The 16,759-nt window shown below is 42.3% G+C and overlaps 1 protein-coding gene across 2 annotated transcripts in view; it reads right to left on the bottom strand.

The window, feature by feature from the left end:
- CMTR1 (cap methyltransferase 1) overlaps positions 1-16,759 on the bottom strand; it is a 61,065-nt gene that overhangs the window by 39,757 nt on the left and 4,549 nt on the right. For both annotated transcript variants that reach the window (XM_007467288.1, XM_007467287.1), the window contains exons 3-8: positions 9,665-9,816; positions 7,985-8,143; positions 3,219-3,311; positions 1,759-1,830; positions 536-630; positions 345-417 (exon numbers count right to left, since the gene is read on the bottom strand). In XM_007467288.1, the coding sequence (XP_007467350.1) occupies positions 345-417; positions 536-630; positions 1,759-1,830; positions 3,219-3,311; positions 7,985-8,143; positions 9,665-9,816 (644 nt within the window). The remainder of the gene's footprint in view (positions 1-344; positions 418-535; positions 631-1,758; positions 1,831-3,218; positions 3,312-7,984; positions 8,144-9,664; positions 9,817-16,759) is intronic.

Raw genomic sequence — 16,759 nt, 5'->3', positions numbered from 1 at the left:
CTATAGATGCACAGCTGGTGATTTTGTCAGGAAAGCCCCCTTCTCCACCCCTGCAAGCCCTGCTGCCTCCACTCAGAGTGAGCAGCAGGGTCTGCAGAGTTGCGGGGTGGGACTCAGGGCCTGAAGCCCTAGAGACAACTGCTTACTGGGGCACTCCTGGGACCACAGGAAGCACTGTGGAACCCTACCTGAAGAGCTCAAAGCAAAATATATCTCTTTCACAAAATACATCTCTATCACCTAGCAGGAATACTCTCCTAGCACTGCACAAATGGCGATTTCTGAACCACTGAAGCTCAAGCTCATTTGGCACTATGAATTCAGAAGCAAAATCTTGTTCTCACCCCATAAGAGTCCCTCGGATTTGTAAACATGCGATCGAACACAAAATCCATGTTAGCCATCTTCATTGCCGCCCTGCAACAAAGCAAGACAGAAAAGTGTGCCTCAGTACCAGACATATGGAGAGCTAAGGCTCAAATGAAAAGGTAGAGCAGTGTACATCGGGGTGGCGGGGGAGGAAATGTCAGCAAACCTGTTTAGGAAGAAGACTCCTCGGATCATCTCGTAGGGATTGGCCCGGGTCCGAGCTCGCCGCATCTCCTCCCCATCCAGGACATCAAACACATTCTGCCCAGAGAGAATCAGAACCTGAAGGTGAGCATCACCCTTTGGGATGAAACAGGTGTCTTAATGAGCTTGAGGGGCCTGATTCACAGCCCTCTGAAGAGCTAGGCTCCTGCCGTACCCCAGTTCTGAAATGACCAGATGTGTGACCCTAGACAAGTCACTCAATCACTGACCCTCAACTACCTCACCTGTAAAATGGTACAAAATAAAATGGAAGTAAGCATGTGCCTGGCACATGGTAAGTGGTTAATAAATGGCACGGAGTCACCTCCTGGCACTGGTAATCCTCATAACAAATCTGCTTCTCCACTCCAGCAGCAACTTCCCAAGGGACCAGAGTTCTGATATGAAGGGTACCCAGAGAGAGGGTAGACAAACCAAGACCAGAGTTTTCTGAGGGCGCCTACCACACAGGAGGGAACCCTTCTCTGTTCTCTAATATTCTCTCTGAAAAAAGAAAGCCTCACCTTACCTGAGTTCCAGTCACCTTAAGGATATACCCAACACTCTGCCTGCCAGAAAAATAAGCTCTGTGAAGCCAGTCTGAGGCCTTGCATCTTCTCCAACCCATTTCCTCCTCAGAGTTTCCTTGGCTCATTCTGCCCCAGGCAATGCACTTCCTGACCCAAAGACAGGCCAAAAGACATCAAGGGGAGGGTAACACCAACTACTTCTTTTAATTTTTACAACAACACGGGGAAGTGAGTGTTGTGAAATTTCTCCCCAATTTATAGATGAGGAAACTCAAACTCAGAGAAGCTAAAGCAAGTGGCCCAAGGTCACACAGGAAAAAAACTAGGATTTGAATTCAGCTCTATCTGATGCTACACAATGATTCTGAACCTTTCACTATGCCAGGTCCCCTTCAGGATTACAATGAACCGACCCACTGAAATTAAGTGGTTCCTTTCCTGGCTACTGATCATAGGGATAGCACAACACTACAGGGCAGGAGAGCCACCAGGAAAAAGGACACCTCACAGAAATGTACCAAGCTACCTATCTGATCTCAAGGAAAAATCTTAGCTAAACTTCAGCCTCCCCACAACTGACTCAAAAGAAAAAGAAAAGCCCAGCACAACCCCTCACACAAAATCTTCAACTCCAGCTCTAGCCAGGAGTCCTTACCTTACATTGCAACACACTGTGAAGCAGCTCTTCCCCGCAAAACTCTGTTTCATCTTCAATAATCATCTTTCTCTACAGGGAGAAGAAAACAATCAATAATGACCGCAAGCAACTGTATTTGGGGGGATGGATGGAGAAACTAGGGTTCTGAGTGAGTAGAGCAAAAGGGGCCAAAGAACATCAATCCCTGAGGGGCGGGAAAAAGAAAATCCTAAATCCCTCTGGCTCCAGTCCAGATGGCTGTGAGATGAAGCAGCCCCCTGGGTACTGACTGTGACTAGAGCACCATATGCATACAAGACTCATGAATGCTGAGGCTGAGAAAAGCAAACAGGAAGGAGACATCCAAGCTGTCTGTCCCTAGAGGGTGGAGGCAGAAGGATGGGGAATTCCCTCAACCAGGAAGCCTCTTGCTCTGTGATGAGTACGAAGGCAGGATACCAGGCACTGACCTGGTAGTGTCACAGAAAACAAGGGTGAGGGAGCCTCATAGGGATGTCAAGTCCAACTTCATGTCTGAGTGAGGCTACCTCTAAATCAGTGATGCTCAAACTTGGGGTTCTCAGGTTTACACTCTTCAAGATCACTGAGGACCCCCCAAAGAGCTTTTGTTTATATAAGAGATATGTGTATATATATTAGAAGTTAAAACTGAGAAAACATTTAAATATTTACTAATTTAGTTTAAAAGAAGATGGTATATTAACATAAATAACACTTTTATGAGAAAAAACTATATTTCCAAAAAAAAATTTATTGAGAAGAGTGGCCCTGTTTTCCATTTTGCAAATCTCTCAATATCTGGCTTAATACACAACAGCTAGATTCTCCTGTCCACATGTGCATTCAATTGGTCGTGATATCACATGTCATGGTCACTGGAAAACTCCACTGGACACTTGTGAGAGAATGAGAATGAAAAAGGCAAATAACTTTTCAGTATCATTATTAAAATAACTTTGACCTGGTAGACCCCGTGAAAGGGTCATGGAGATCCCTGGAGGTCCCTACACTTTGAGAACTGCTCTCCAGACCATGCCGACTTGGTATAGCTATCTACTTTATTCTTATAATTTTCCAGAAGGAAATTAAATTTCCTCCGTAACAACTCCCTCAATACTTTCTGAGGACAGGGATAGTGCCTTTTTATCTACCTGAAACAGTGCCCAGCAGTGACCAGAATATACAGATGTATAATAAGCTACTCTAAAAAGCAACCAAAAGGAAGCCAGAAGTTATGCATTTCGTGCTGCCTTGCAAGTTAAAGGAGGAAAAACCCTGTCTGCCTCATCTGACAGCGGCATATCCGTAAAGCCCCTGACACACCCTCTTGATGCAGAATGCTCAGATTCACATTTTTCTTAAACTGTGAGTACACAGATGTACACAACTGACTTGAGGAGGAGAAAAGTCAGGAGATAAGTGCCAAGAATTCAGGGTATATTTTCCTGAAATCCTACCTTTCCCACAACCATCCAATCGCTCATTTCCTGAGTGTCAGGAATTTCAGTGGTACATTCTGGGAACCATGACACCTGCTCACAGGCACTGGGCTACAAACAAAAGAGAGGGAAGTAAGTCAGGTAAGATATACCCTCAGGGCTATGCCCCAACTCACCAGGGCTTCCGCAAAACAATCAAGAGGGACTCAGAGTGAAAAGGGTCCAGGAAGCTGAGGCCACTATCAGTGTCAGACATTAGATCTAAGAGCCAGAATTCTAAAGTTTAACTTCTGAAGGCCAGGTCCAATTCTGGATTGAATCCTAAGAAACTTCCCCAACTTACAAAGTTTCTTTCATTTGTTCCAATATTATTTTATGAATACCTACTGTGGGCTAAGAGCTCAGAATGCAGAGTTAAAAAGATATAGTCCTAAAAACAGAAATATAGATCAATGGAACAGGATAGAAAGCCCAGAGATAAACCCACGCACATATGGTCACCTTATCTTTGATAAAGGAGGCAAGAATATACAGCGGAGAAAAGACAGCCTCTTCAATAAGTGGCGCTGGGAAAACTGGACAGGTACATGTAAAAGTATGAAATTAGAACACTCCCTAACACCATACACAAAAATAAACTCAAAATGGATTAAAGACCTAATCTTCAATAAGTGGTGCTGGGAAAACTGGACAGGTACATGTAAAAGTATGAGATTAGATCACTCCCTAACACCATACACAAAAATAAGCTCAAAATGGATTAAAGACCTAAATGTAAGGCCAGAAACTATCAAACTCTTAGAGGAAAACATAGGCAGAACACTCTATGACATAAATCACAGCAAGATCCTTCTTGACCCATCTCCTAGAGTAATGGAGATAAAAACAAAAATAAACAAATGGGACCTAATGAAACTTCAAAGCTTTTGCACAGCAAAGGAAACCATAAACAAGACCAAAAGACAGCCCTCAGAATGGGAGAAAATATTTGCAAATGAATCAACTGACAAAGGATTAATCTCTAAAATTTACAGGCAGCTCATGCAGCTCAATAACAAAAAAATAAACAACCCAATCCAAAAATGGGCAGAAGACCTAAATAGACATTTCTCCAAAGAAGATATACAGACTGCCAACAAACACATGAAAGAATGCTCAACATCATTAATCATTAGAGAAATGCAAATCAAAACTACAATGAGATATCATCTCATACCGATCAGAATGGCCATCATCAAAAAATCTACAAACAATAAATGCTGGAGAGGGTGTGGAGAAAAGGGAACACTTGCACTGTTGGTGGGAATGCAAATTGATACAGCCACTATGGAGAACAGTACGGAGGTTTCTTAAAACACTACAAATAGAACTACCATACGACCCAGCAATCCCACTACTGGGCATATACCCTGAGAAAACCATAATTCAAAAAGAGTCATGTACCAAAATGTTCATTGCAGCTCTATTTACAATAACCAGGACATGGAAGCAACCTAAGTGTCCATCAACAGATGAATGGATAAAGAAGATGTGGCACATATATACAATGGAATATTACTCAGCCATAAAAAGAAATGAAATTGAGTTATTTGAGGTGAGGTGGAGGGACCTAGAGTCTGTCATACAGAGTGAAGTAAGTCAGAAAGAGAAAAACAAATACCGTATGCTAACACATATATATGGAATCTAAGAAAAAAAAAAGGTCATGAAGAACCTAGGGGTAAGACGGGAATAAAGACACAGACCTACTAGAGCATGGACTTGAGGATATGGGGAGGGGGAGGGGTAGGCTGTGACGAGGTGAGAGAGTGGCATGGACATATATACACTACTAAGTGTAAAGTGGATAGCTAGTGGGAAGCAGCCGCATAGCACAGGGAGATCAGCTAGGTGGTCTGTGACCGCCTAGAGGGGTGGGATAGGGAGGGTGGGAGGGAGGGAGATGCAGGAGGGAAGAGATATGGGAACATGTGTATATGTATAACTGATTCACTTTGTTATAAAGCAGAAACTAACACACCATTGTAAAGCAATTATACTCCAATAAAGATGTTAAAAAAAAAAGATATGGTCCTTGGGACTTCCCTGGCAGTCCAGTGGTTAGTACTGCACGTTTCCACTGGAGAGGGTACAGGTTTGATCCCTGGTTGGGAAACTAAGATCCCGCATGCCGTGCAACGTGGCCAAAAAAAAAAAAAAAGACATGGTCCTTAACTCAAGAGGCCTATAATCAGAGCATTGGGGACACAGAGAAGTAAACGTAGGATTTAAGTCCATGATAAGGTAATTACATCAGGAAGACTCAGTGCAATGAGTCTCACCTCCTGATACCTTTCATTCCAAGACAGAGCAGAAACTGGCATCTCTAATGTTGCTTCCTCTTAATTTTTCAGTTACTTTCCTTATCAAGCTAAAACAGTGGTTTTCATCCTGGCTATACATTAGGATCATCTGCAGACCTTTTAAAAAGTACTGATGCCTGGGCCTCACCCTCAGAGTATATGATTCTATTGGTCTGAGGTGGGGACTGGGTATAAGTATGTTTTTAGAAGTCTCCAGGTGATTCTAACATGCAGCCAGAACTAAGTTCACTGGGCTAGAAAGACACGGATTATAAAACCTAAACAGGTGGCTAACCTGCATTGGCAGCTCCACACACTCCCTCCAAGCAAGTGTGGAGAAGAGATTCACCACTGTGAATTGAAGCGATGAGATTAAAGGCAATATTACATGCTCTGAAAGGCATAAAATGGTATCACAATGCAAGGTCTTGAGGGCAAGCCAACCACACTTAACAGAGAAAAAGTTTAAAAGAAAAATTACTGAAAATTTTGTCGATGAATGTGGCAGTGAATCATGGTTTCTCCCCCTGGTCAAATCCACCCCCATTAAGCATAAATAGCTGTGAATTATAACCTCTAAAAAGAAGCTCATATACACTCTGGATGCCCCTTTGGAGAGGAAAAGCAGACTCAATCTCCCCATGGAAGTCTGAACATTAAGGCTACCCACAAAGTGGACTTTGAAGCTTCACACCTTGCACTCCATATTCCTGGGCTGCAGTGGCCACTGAGCACTCTCCGTGTGGTGACTCCAGAAACTGGACATTCACCTCAGGCTGCCCAGACTCATCTACCTTAAAGAAGTGGCCACCAACTAATAGCTGAGCCAAATTCTTATCCAAAAGACAGGACATCTTTTTGAAGAGAAAAAGTAAATTATGGTAAATGATAATTAGGACAGCTTTGCCTCAAAAAAATTGTTCATGGAATTCCCTGGTGGTCCAGTGGTTAGTACTCAGCACTTTCACTGCCACGGCCCAGGTTCAATCTCTGGTCAGGGGAACTGAGATCCTGCAAGCTGTGCAACATGGCCAAAAAAAAAAAAATTCTTTTTTCCCAATAGTCTGTCTACATTAAAAACAGAGATTTTATGAGCAAATTTCAGATTCTAAGTTTGCAAAGTTAGTTCTAATTCTGCCCCATTGAGAGGATAGGGACTCTTCACTTGTTTTCACACAAATGAGGACATGGAAAGCAACAAGTATTTCTGAAGTAAAAACCTACATCTAGCCCCAGTTACAAATATTTGCCCTATTCTGCCTGTCTCGTCTCCTCATAACTACAAGGCAGCACAGCAGGACCACCCCCAGAACCCATTAGCTCCTGGCTTATCAGCATCTTACTCTGACACGTTATTAGGCTTTTATCATGCACAGGTTCACAGGACTTCTTTCCTGAACTGGAACATCAGTTCAGGAGACAAATAAAATATAAATTTTCCAGAGTTCAGACCCACATCTGAAGCTCAACTACAGCAACTATGTGGAAGGCTAGATATCTGTGTTCTATTTTCTCTAGTTTCAACTCTATAATGGTAATATTTTACCATTATTTTTAGGTGCTTTTATTATACCTACTTCAAATCCTCTGTGGAATAAGGTAGGGCATAAATAAATAAATAAAAATAAAATCTCAACATTACCTGTGCCATGAAAAGGGATACAGCCTCCTTTGGTATTCAGCAAACTCATACCCAAGGAGATAAGCAGACTGAACCCACAACAGAAAAGCTATATGGCATAAACAAACACCTATTTAATACCGAGATGTCATAAACCTGTGGAGGTGCAAGGACCTTGGAGGGCACCTAATCCAATCATTCACACAATGGGAGAGTAGGTCCTCATTTGGCCCCATTTGAATCCTTTCAGAAAAGGGAGCTCACTATCTCATTAGGCACCTTCGTCACTGGTGGAAAGCTGTATATATTTATTAAAGTTCTCTGTGGAGACACACTCTGCCTTCTTGCATCTTTTTTTTTTTTTTTTTGCGGTATGCGGGCCTCTCACTGTGATGCCTCTCCCCCTGTGGAGCACAGGCTCCAGACGCACAGGCTCAGCGGCCACGGCTCACGGGCCCAGCCGCTCCGCGGCATGTGGGATCTTCCCAGACCAGGGCACGAACCCGTGTCCCCTGCATCGGCAGGCGGACTCTCAACCGCTGCGCCACCAGGGAAGCCCTGCCTTCTTGCATCTTATACCCACTGGTCTTAGACAGTCCTATATGAAGCAATAGGAAACAAATCCACATCCCACCATATCTCCCCCAGACTCCTGTTTTCCATTTTGGACACCCCCAGTATCTTCCACATAAGAAACTAGTTCCAATCTCCACTAACCACCCTGATCATACTGTCTCTGGAGACTTCTAGTTTGTTAATGTTAATATGGCTTCATAAAGCCATAAATGGCTTTCCTGTCTCCTCCTCTCCATATCAGTTACCTCTGGCTCAGCTCGCCAGTCCACATTCAGCTCTTGGTCAAAGCCTTGCAGCGTCAGACCCAAGCCTCGTCGACCTTTCTGATTAGAGGCCTCAACGATGTCTTTCCGACCCTGGCTGTATTTACCCAATCCTTCACCTTCCTTGAAGCCCATCTTGGCCTGAAAAAGAGAAGTAATGGTGCATTTATATAAATAAACAGACGTTTATTTAGCCCTTATCATGTGTCAGACGTGTTAAACCCTGAGAAATATAAACGAGTAAGGCCTAAGGTTTTCCTTCTAGCCTAATGAAAAGAAGCATAAATAAATAACTGCAGTTTAACTGTGGGCCCAGTGGCTGTCTATTCTGGAGGTGAAACTCTAGGGCAACTATAAGTTGGATAAAAGAGAAGGGACCTCATAGCTGTAATTAAAGGCACCAAGAGTATATAATGAATCTCACTGGACATTTGCACAACTACCCTTCCAGCTAATTTGTCTGATTAAGTGAGAAGTAGATCCAGAGTAAAGTTGGTAAAGAGAACATAATTTAAAATGGAACCACTTCAAGCGGCAACTTCTAAACCTTACCCTTTAACCAGTCAAACGGCCTTACTAGGCAAGGAAAATGAGGGCTTGTAGGAGCCCACTTAATCAAGAGATTAACTGAAAAATCACTTCATGTAAAACTGAGGTATGGGAGATACTATAAGACTCTGGACAGAAACATTTTTTTAAATGTCACAACTAACTAAAAAGCTTACATTAAACTCTAGAGTCACTGAGCCCAGTTACATACCCCCCAAACCAGAGACCCGAATCCCAAAACCCACACACCCTTGTCTAATAAAAGAACTCCAATCCTAAGAAGATCTGATTTACCCTAGAAGGTCTATATTCCATATGGAAGGGGCATTACCAGCTCAGGAGCCGGATGAAATTCCTACAGTAGCCACAAATCTTTCCCCAGGTCAAAGAGTCTGACTCAGTCACAAACTTCCCCATCTTCCACTTCCCCAAAGTTTTTGGCCCCAACCCAGAATCCTGACTATGACTTCAGAAGTGGCAGTTCTCATTCTTAAATGAATCCAACAGAAAATGGAGAGGTCAACTATAATATCCTTGAAGCTAGACAGAAGACAAACTTGGATTTCCCTAACCTTTGCACATACACTGAAGTCTCATAAGGAAAGTAGCAGATCTTCCTTTTCACCTTCCTTCTTATGGTATACCAATGGGGGTACTGAAGTTATTAAGGAAAACTAGGCCCTCTTTTGGAAGTAATACGGAAGACTACTACTCCCATTTATTTTAGGTACCTAGGAGTGAGCAGGATTTTAGTCAGGATTTTAGTCATTTCTTTTGAGATCACTCACTAGGGAAAAAAATCTCAGCATGAAGCCTCTTTATCCACAGACACACATTCATGTGTTCACATATGCTCACAAGAACTCAGCTCTGGACAGGACAGGAGAAGCAGGCCTCAGCAGCCACTTCCCATGGATGATTCAAATGTGATACTTCTATCAAGAAGGGGTCACACTCTCTCTACTAAACTATAGCAGCTCTCTACTAAATTAAATCAGAGGAAAAACGCATGCCCTCACTTTGCTTCTTCTCATACCAATACAATTTCCCTTCTCTCACTCTGCTAGTAGAGCTTCAGAAACCCAACACAACCCAACCCAACCCCTGACATACCATAAGCTTCTGGGACACGCTGTTATACATGGAATAGCGAGAAGAAGTTCCCTCCACAAGAGAGTCTGCTTTGAATGCATCATCAAAAGAGTCTGAGCTGCGTTGCTTCCCCTCAGTCTCACTGTCAGACCCACTTAGGCTTGTAGCAGATGCTGGAAAAGAAAAAAGGAAGATGTTTTGGTGCGTTTATGGCACAATATAGCCTCTAGAAGTCCAAGTTTCATTTATTCAACTAGTGTTCAGTATATGCATTGCACACATAAAGTTCATTAAAAGACCCAGGTCAAATGTATTCTCTACCTCTTACAAACTGTGTAATCTTGGGCAAGTCACTGAGGTTCCTAATGGTACTTGACACACAACAAGAGTTCAAAATATCAGTTTTCCTTTCCCATCCCTTACAAAACTGGGATGGTAATACCTTCCTCATAGGGTTGTTTGAAGATTAAGTGAAAAAATGTATTTGAAAGTACACTGTCAGATATAAAATGTATTTATTGATGATATGATTGTTATTTCTGCTGCTATTTATTATTTGAAAATCAATTTCCAAACACTGATACCTGGTTTCATTTTCAACAATTCTATCACAGGACTAACAGTTTCTGATTGTTTAACCTTCTAATTTCCTGTTTTCACAGTCCTTCAAACTTGTAGGTGAGATGGTGGATCTACAGCACAGCCCCAGAGAAGAGCCGGCTCACAGGTGGAAAGTGGGGAAGAGAAAGGGAGAAGTGAAGGGGGAGGGGAAGACAGGAAAGGAAGGAAAACGAGAAGAAAAAGAGAGGACAGTGAAGACGGGGTGCTCGGGCAGCAACACCAACAGAGGCGGAGAGTAGAGGAGCTGCACTTAAAGGCTCCAGGAGGGAGCTGCCGGCCTGAGTGAGCCAAGCCACTATCTTCATTGTCAGCAACCTTGTTGCCAAAGGATTCCAAATAAGACCCACCTTAGCAGCTGCCAGAAGTGGTGGGTTACCTGTCTCCTGGTCAAAAGTGGGATAATCCACAGTCTAGACAGTCACTGTAACTGGGTCTTTCTCCATCTTTTATAGATATGTGAATCTCTTAACTTAAAAGATATTTCAGGACTTCCCTGCTGGCACAGTGGTTAAGAATCCGACTGCCAATGCAGGGGACATGGGTTCTAGCCTTGGTCCAGGAAGATCCCACATGCCACGGAGCAACTAAGCCCGTGTGTCACAACTACTGAGCCTGTGCTCTAGAGCCCGCGAGGCACAACTACTGAGTCCACATGCCACAGCTACTGAAGCCCACACTCCTAGAGCCTGTGCTCCACAACAAGAGAAGCCACTGCAATGAGAAGCCTGCACACTGCAACTAAGAGTAGTCCCTGCTCACCACAACTAGAGAAAGCCCACGCACAGCAATGAAGACCCAATGCAGCCAAAAATTAATTAATTTTTTCTTTTTTTAAAGATATTTCAGGGAATTCTCTGGCAGCCCTGTGGTTAGGACTCGGTGCTTCCACTGCCGGAGCCCAGGTTAGATCCCTGGTTGGAGAACTAAGATCCAGCAAGCCGCGTGGCATGGCCAAAAAAAAAAGATATCCCAAAAAAAAAAAAAAAAAAAAAAAAAAAAAGATATTTCAACCCAATATAATTTTATTCAGGTAGTTTCTTAAGGAAAACCCACCCAAATTTGGAAATAGATTGTATCTCAAAAATCTGGTAAACAGGGGACTTCCCTGGCTGTTCAATGATTAAGATTCTACACTTCCACTGCAGGGAGCGAGGGTTCGATCCCTAGTCGGGGAACTAAGATCCTGCATGCCGCTCTGCGTGGCAAAAAAAAAATCTGGTAAACAATTTCTGCATATTCCTATTGAAAATGGTATTAAACTGCAAGCCAGGAGGAATGCGGAACAGGAAATAAGGGTAGTAGTATCCAATCTGATCCCAAGGTTTGAGAAGTTGTATAGTGCTCAACAGTATACAAATCTCATTAATAAGTTAATTGTGCTTATTTAAGAAAAAAATTTTTTTAATTCTTCAATTTATGAATATTATTCTTACAAACATCTATCAGTTGTTAGAATATAAATGCTTGTTATTTAGACCTAAATACTTAATAAACTGTTAGGTATTTCTTTTGGTATTTTTAGGGCATGGTGAAAAAAGTTAAGGCAGCACTAAGAGTGCCAAAAACCCAGAAAACTTGGGAACCTCCCTCTGTATTGAAATGGTGAGATCACCGAGACACATTGTCAACTGAATAATAGAAGACCTAGACCATATTCATGAACATGGCATCCTAACTCTTGTGTACTAAAGAGGGACAATAAAAATATAAATTTTTATTTCTGGTAATTGCAAAAAGAGCTTTTGGAAGGAAAGATATACAAGACCAATAAAAGTGATTATCCACACATGTGGGGTTGAGGCATGGAAAAAGAATACCAAAATGATTACCTGGAACGAGTGAAAGCGGAAGAAGTGAAACTTGATTTACATTTTTATATCACTAGAGTTTATATTGGCTATCATTTTATATTTTTGATTTATGAACCATGTGAATATATTATCTTAATTAAAAGATATTAATTATCTTAATTAAAATTTTAAATAAATGTAAAAAAAAAAAAAAACTAACTTAGCAATGTAGCACAATTCCTTTAAGGAAGAAAGGAAGTCCCTGAGAAGAGATGTTGACTCAAAGTTTGGCTGCTTGTGGGAGGTATTTGCCGAAAGGCACAAAGGGCAGCCATGTAAAAAAATTATTTATATATACCCAAAATAGGCATTACACAGGTATTCATAACTTGAGGAGTGCATCCTAATTCTAAAGACTGTCTGCACTGATCCACCCATTTCCCAGTGAGAACACAAACTAAGGGTTGACATTCAGAGAAGAGCGAAGTCTTCCTAGCACCCCAGGCCTGACTCTCCCTTCCACAGTGCTCCAGTAGCACCAGGATTCATACCATCAGCACAGCACTCATCACACTTCCTGAGAGCTAGTTGTCACATGCCACCCCACTGGACAGGGTCACTCCTAGAAAGCAAGGACTCTGCCACAACCAACATTCTATCTCCAACACTTGGACTAAGGCTTTGCATTTAACAGAAATTAACTGCTCACTGTAGTGAATTTAAAGAACTGTCACCCAGTTGTCATCTTTGCTAAGCACCTACTGAGTGTACCTCAAGATATTCCCTCTTACAACACCTCATACATGCAGTGCAAGACGTTCAGCCCTCAAAAATATAAGGAAGGGGGCTTCCCTGGTGGTGCAGTGGTTGAGAGTCCGCCTGCCGATGCAGGGGACATGGATTCGTGCACCAGTCTGGGAAGATCCCACATGCCGCAGAGCGGCTGGGCCCGTGAGCCATGGCCGCTGAGCCTGCGCGTCCAGAGCCTGTGCTCCACAACGGGAGAGGCCCCAACAGTGAGAGGCCCGCGCACCGCAAATAAATAAATAAATAAGGAAGGGTACATGTTATTTTATATTTGCCCAAACCCATGGAGTGTACAACATCAAGAGTGAACCATCATATAAACTATGAACTCTGGTTGATAATGTTGTGTCAGCACAGGTTCATCAACGTAACAAATGTAGCACTCTGGTAAGAGATGGTACTAATGGGAGAGGCTGTGCATATAGGGGCAGGGTGTGTAGGAGATATCTTTGTACTTTCAATTTTGCTGTGAACCTTAAAAACTGCTCTAAAAAAAAAAAGAAGTCTTTAAAAAAAAAGTTTTTTGAAAGGTTCAACAACAAAAACAACAAAAAGTTTAAGCATGAGGATGGAATACCTATATCCTAGCAGAGAACTGAGTCCCCCTTGGACTATCACTTAGCACCCTGCACCCCAGTAGGCTGAAAAAGGACATCTGATATTGTTTAACAGATCAGACAACAACTTTGGTTCAGGACCTGTTTTATAAACGGTCCATGCTATATACAATGGAATACTATCCAAAAGTAACAATCTTACCCCCAGAGAGCTTAAAAATCCAATAGTTAAAATAAATATGCATTTTTAAGGGTATAACATTTTGCAAAAGAAAGGCAGGTGAACATGTGTGAAAAAATTAGAATAAACTTAAAACCAAAATTCTGGCTCCTAAGGAGGAATTCTGGTTGAGGATACCCCTGAATGAGAGGCACCAAATCTGCCTTCGTCCTCTTAAAAAGGTGGCTGTTCAATTCCCTCAATAAGGAGCTGACTTGCTTACATGGACCAATGCAGCACACGTCACAGTGCCAGAGAGTGCCACTCAGAAGGAAAGACCCAGAACATTAACAATGAGTAACCATGGAAACTGAGAAGTGAGGTGATATTTATTTTGTTTTGCCTTTTCTGCATTTTCTCTGTGAGAAATAAGAATATATTAGTTTGAAAATTAGCGTTTAAAAAAAGCTATAAAGAAATAAAGTATCATTCTAAGCCTTGTGCAGAATTTGGTTCCTTTCCAGAGAAATCTTCAGAGGACAGCAGATATGAGGGGAAAGACCTTCTGAGTAGCTTAAAACTAAGCCTGGGCCTCTCATGTCTCATTGCCCACGTGAAGGAGAAATGTGCTCTGCAACAGAGCTCCCACATGTTAAAGAACTGTGCTTCCAAAGGTGCAGAGTCTCTTCACTCAGTTGCTTCCATGCCTCCAACGTGTACCGATTAGTGCAGGAATGGGGGCAGCTCCCTGAGCACTGCCCTAAAGTTTCCCTGGGCAGCCCAGGAATCCAGAGACTAACCTAGAAGCTACAATGTTAAATCAGCTGTTACTTCTTTCACCAGCTATCTGGAGATTCACCGGTCTATCTATATAAAGGTTAGGAAAACCTGATGTCCTTCTCAAAGGAGAGTGTGCCCTTGGTCCAGCTCTAGGGAGCTGCCAGGCTGTTAGGTTTGCTTAAGCATCCATCACTGGGCACCCATCAATGGTATGAATATCATTCCTGGGCATGCAGGGTTCCTGCCACTCTCAGATCTCAGAGAGAGATCTTTTGTTTTCTTTGTCCTCATGCCATTTTTGGACCAAAATGACAGGAAGAACCAAATTTGGGTGCAAGGCTCATTGGGCAAATCTTTGGTGGCTCTGGTGCAATATTCCAGCACCAGACTCTGGCACAAAGATCTTTCCACTCCATTCCTCTTCCTTAGGTGTTACCTAATGTACAGATAGCTGTCCTGTCCAGGTTCTGAGAATGAGGTTGATGAGAGCTAAAATATCACCCTACTAGGCTTTTCTTTGTGAGACCAAAAAGTGTGCTGGATAAGCATATAAGCCTTACTTCTCTCTTTTATTTCATGTGCTATTTAAAGCCAATTCTCAGCCTGACATGATTTAAGACAAAGTTCCCTAGATTAGTCCTGAGGTCCACAGACTGCCACAGCCACTACTCATTTTCACCCCTGGGCCTTTGGGGCCACTCTTTTCAGATGAAAAGAAGACAACTGTCTTGGCTGCAGCAGGAACTAAAGAGGAAGTTCAGCCTCCCAAGACTGATAAGAATTTAGCAAACATTGAGCAGACAATCTTGTGATGAGGATATAAATTAACAGGAGTAATAAAGTCAGTCTATTAAAATCATGAGTTTCATTAAGAACTTGCCAAAATTGGGTGGCATTCCCATTTACCTCCCCAGGAGCTCCCCTTCTAAAACCTACCAGAGAGCCCAAGACATTATTTAGAGCTTTCATTTAAGATTTCTTCTCTACCTGATAGAAATCATTACTCTTAAGTCAGTTTAAAGAAAACAGGTTCACTTTATAGAAGAATCAGAGATTTCCCAGCTACTGACAAAATTTTCCGTAACAGAACAGTAGGTCAAACATGCCAAGATTAAAAATGACAGTGACAACACACAAGGAGGGACAGCTCTAACCACTACTGGCCAAGGTGAGTGGCACACAGATGCAGAAGAATAAATTATGGACTTTAATAAACACCACATCCTGCCTAACAACTGCTGTGGAATACACTCATTCCTGGTTAAAGAGTCATTTCTCCTTCATGCCAGACAAATGGTAACTCGTTAAAGCAATTTAAACAGACACCAATAAAGGAAGTTTTTGATTAAGGTCATGAATCTGGGCTGACAGGAAAACCATGGTGTTTCAGGGAAAATGGCCTATTTAGCGAAGAATTAAACCTGACGGAGGGGAAGGCACTTTCAGTGTGGTGCCGGTGAAGGAGCCCAGCCACTTCCAAAGCAACGTGCTGTGGGAGGGCCAGGAGCCCACATTAGATGCACAGCTGAAGAGAAAAGGAAATTGTCTTGGGGTCTAGACCACAGTTTCTCTGTGACAAACAACCAAAAAGAAAAAAATGACCTCCATCTGCCTCTCCTTGCTTCAAAATGTTATTTAATAGCAAATTTCCAAGAGTTTATTTAGGCTTGAAAATGCCTTCAAATTCCTCTTAAAATACTCTAAAGAGTATATGATGCCCCAGTGGCCATGACAAAAACATCCCTTTTCTTCTTTAGTCTGGTCAGATGTTAGACTCTGACTGGCAATGCAGCTACCCTGTCAATAATGTAAAATAAAAACCGATTAAACTAAATAGATCTATTAATGAGTCATCACATTGATCTAGCAGAGAAAGCACAAACAAGGCCCAGACAGCCAGAAATAGCAACTACTTTTTTTTTTTTTCTATTTGTACTCCCTAAAGAGCATTTTTCAGTCATCTGTTCAACAGTATGTCCAGGTAGAAGGGGTTGGAGCAAAAGGAAACACACCTGCTTTAATGCAATGACTTGAATAGGAAAGCTGCATATAGATCTCAGGGGATATGTAGTTTCTGGCGAGACAGTTAACTACAGGGCACACTGTCCAGGGGATGCCTGAGAGAAGCCAACACAGAACAGAGATGATATAAATGCGAAGTACTTAATGAAATGATCCTCTGCAGACTGGAGAAGGCATAGGCAAAATGAATGAGGCAAAGCATTTTAAGCTTCTTGGAAAAGATACTACTGTTGCCTTCCATCGGTTCTATTCAGTAAGTATTTACTGAGCATTTATTCCACACACCAGGCATGGGGTTGCAGGGGGAGGGGCAGTCTTGCTGATGAAGACACCAGACTTTAGCCCTCAGAGTTGTTTTTTTTTTTTTTTTTTTTTTTTT

The sequence above is a fragment of the Lipotes vexillifer genome, unplaced genomic scaffold, assembly GCF_000442215.2.
Source record: "Lipotes vexillifer unplaced genomic scaffold, Lipotes_vexillifer_v1.1 scaffold528, whole genome shotgun sequence".
NCBI classification, from domain to species: Eukaryota; Metazoa; Chordata; class Mammalia; order Artiodactyla; family Lipotidae; genus Lipotes; species Lipotes vexillifer.
The sequence above is the reverse complement of the archived record's forward strand: the minus strand, read 5'-3'. Positions and strand labels throughout refer to the sequence as shown.